The 2,082-nt window shown below is 50.6% G+C and overlaps 1 protein-coding gene across 1 annotated transcript; it reads right to left on the reverse strand.

Annotated features, from left to right (window-relative positions):
- Positions 1-259: 259 nt before the first annotated feature.
- On the reverse strand, positions 260-1,148 carry LOC119571687. The gene is made up of 2 exons (XM_037918875.1): positions 973-1,148; positions 260-795 (listed from the first exon to the last, which is right to left on the reverse strand). The coding sequence occupies exons 1-2, from the start codon at positions 1,099-1,101 to the stop codon at positions 379-381; spliced, it is 546 nt and encodes a 181-aa protein (XP_037774803.1). The 5' UTR covers positions 1,102-1,148; the 3' UTR covers positions 260-378.
- Between the last annotated feature and the right edge of the window lie 934 nt (positions 1,149-2,082).

A 2,082-nucleotide genomic window follows, 5' to 3' on the forward strand; every position in this document is an offset into this window, starting at 1 on the left:
ATGGTCGTCGTCGTCGTCGTCCTCCTCTGATATATAGATGTCGTCAAACGTTAGCTCTGCTAATCCGTTCAACTGGTCCGGTCCTGGTACAAATGTACGGCGGGATCTTACATGTCTATCCGCCTCAAACTCGGCCCTTCCACCTCTATCCGTCTCTACCCGATTCTCTATTCCTGTTAGGGTTTCTTCTATCTCTTTAGATAAGCACAAAGAATCGTTGGTGAGTTTTTGGGAAACTTGGATTCTCTCTCACGTCGTCGGCGTCGGTTGGAGAGTTAATCTTCCCGAGTGGGTGAATCGTTTCGCATTCACTCTGTGATGATGTACGATGGCTACCGATTGGACGGTCCGGTTCTGCTGATAATATACTCCTTATCGTCACATCGGGTCTAATTGATGTTCTTTTCGTTCCGCCTGGTCTTCCTTCCCCGACTGGGGAGTTTTGATTTTGTTCCGTTGACATATCGCCGTCGCTAATAGTGGTGCCGTCCAAAATAACTTGGTCAATGGTTTAGGTGGAGTTTTTAGTAGCTTGTGTGGCGATCCAGCTTTAGAAGAAGTGCGCCTCCTGTAAAGGGCCGATGCCACGGGCGTTACTGACGAAAGTAGTCCACGGTTATTCTCGCCCTTGTTCGGATTCATGTTTATCGCGTTATATATTCCGCTGTAATCGTTTCGACTAGCACAAATCTTCTTCGGGGGTGAACCAGATGTTAACAGCTCAAAGTCCGAGTCCAGAATTCGGGTTTCTGGTTTCCAAACAAACAGGCCGCCGCCTTTACCACCATCAATATCCTGTAATTTATAACGAGATGTTTTGATGCCAAAAAAAAATATTCATAGGTTACGATCAATACAACGCACTGTAAAAAAAATATATATATATATATTTATCTGAACCTTGTTACGTATATTATATTTGGAGATTATACCATGACAAAACAGTATATCTCTTGTTGAGTGTGTTCTGACCCAAATGGAGACCGCCACTAAAGCCAGAGGGAGGATGCTGTTGCTACTGTGTCGAACTGACGGAGAGCAGGAGTTCAGGCGAAAGGTTGGTGACCAGTATCCGATATTTGGTGGTCGGAGAGGTGACATGGCGTAGGAGGAACTCCTGTTCCACCTGCAGAAACCATTCAGTAAGGCAAGCAATGGTGCAGGTGGGCAATGGCTTCAAGGCGGCTGACACACTCATGGCTAACTGGGCTCTTAACTCCGAGGGTCACCAGTGTGGTTGTAGGCAAACGCACAAGAAGTCAAATACTCTTTATTATAGAGTGTACAGCTAGTGTTCGGGTGAGAGCCTAGCCGATGAGTGAGTGAGTTTCTTTAAGGTAAGGTAAAGTTAAGAGAAAGACCGTTGCCGGGGGGGAAAGAAGATGGGAGAGGGAAGGACAAGGGGGGGGATCGAAGAGATGATTTAGTAAGAGAGAAAAGAGTCGGGGCTTAACCCAACATGCGGGGTAAAAGTTGGGGGCATAGCTGATAGGACGAGGAAAGGAGGATAAAGGTCAGCAAGGGAGGCCCCGCGCCATCGGTGGTTCGCTGCCCTGGCATGACGATGACTCGCTTCGCATGAGCTAACTCACGGGTCGCAGGCCACCGCGGCCCGGGCTGCGGATCCACTCGGCTAACGAGGGAGGTTGGGAGCGGTAAAGGTGGCCTGTCCGGCGCCATCTGGACGCCACCGTGCACGGACTTCTCGCCCATGGCAACGGTGGTGTCCTCGGCTAACCGTGAGGCTACAGGTTGAAGTACGAGTGAGATCGCTAATCAGAGGCTACCTCCCTTGCCCGCGTCGAGCAGGGATTTCTCCCTGTCGGCGGCAGGACTTCTAGGGAGATGTGCTCTCGCGATCTCACCACGTTTGGGTTATCAACACTGGCCATGACATCTCCTCCCCCACTCGCGTGTTGGCACTCCTTACGCCAAAGGAGCCACGGTCATGGCAGGGTGCAGGCGGCAGATGTCACGTGTCGGAAATCCGAAAACCAGGGAGAGGGAGGTAAGGATGGGGATGAGGGACGCTGGTGCTATGTAAGGATAATGAGATGAGGCGAGGGCGAGGTTGTGTGACAC

This window comes from Penaeus monodon, unplaced genomic scaffold, assembly GCF_015228065.2.
Source record: "Penaeus monodon isolate SGIC_2016 unplaced genomic scaffold, NSTDA_Pmon_1 PmonScaffold_7478, whole genome shotgun sequence".
Taxonomy (NCBI): Eukaryota; Metazoa; Arthropoda; class Malacostraca; order Decapoda; family Penaeidae; genus Penaeus; species Penaeus monodon.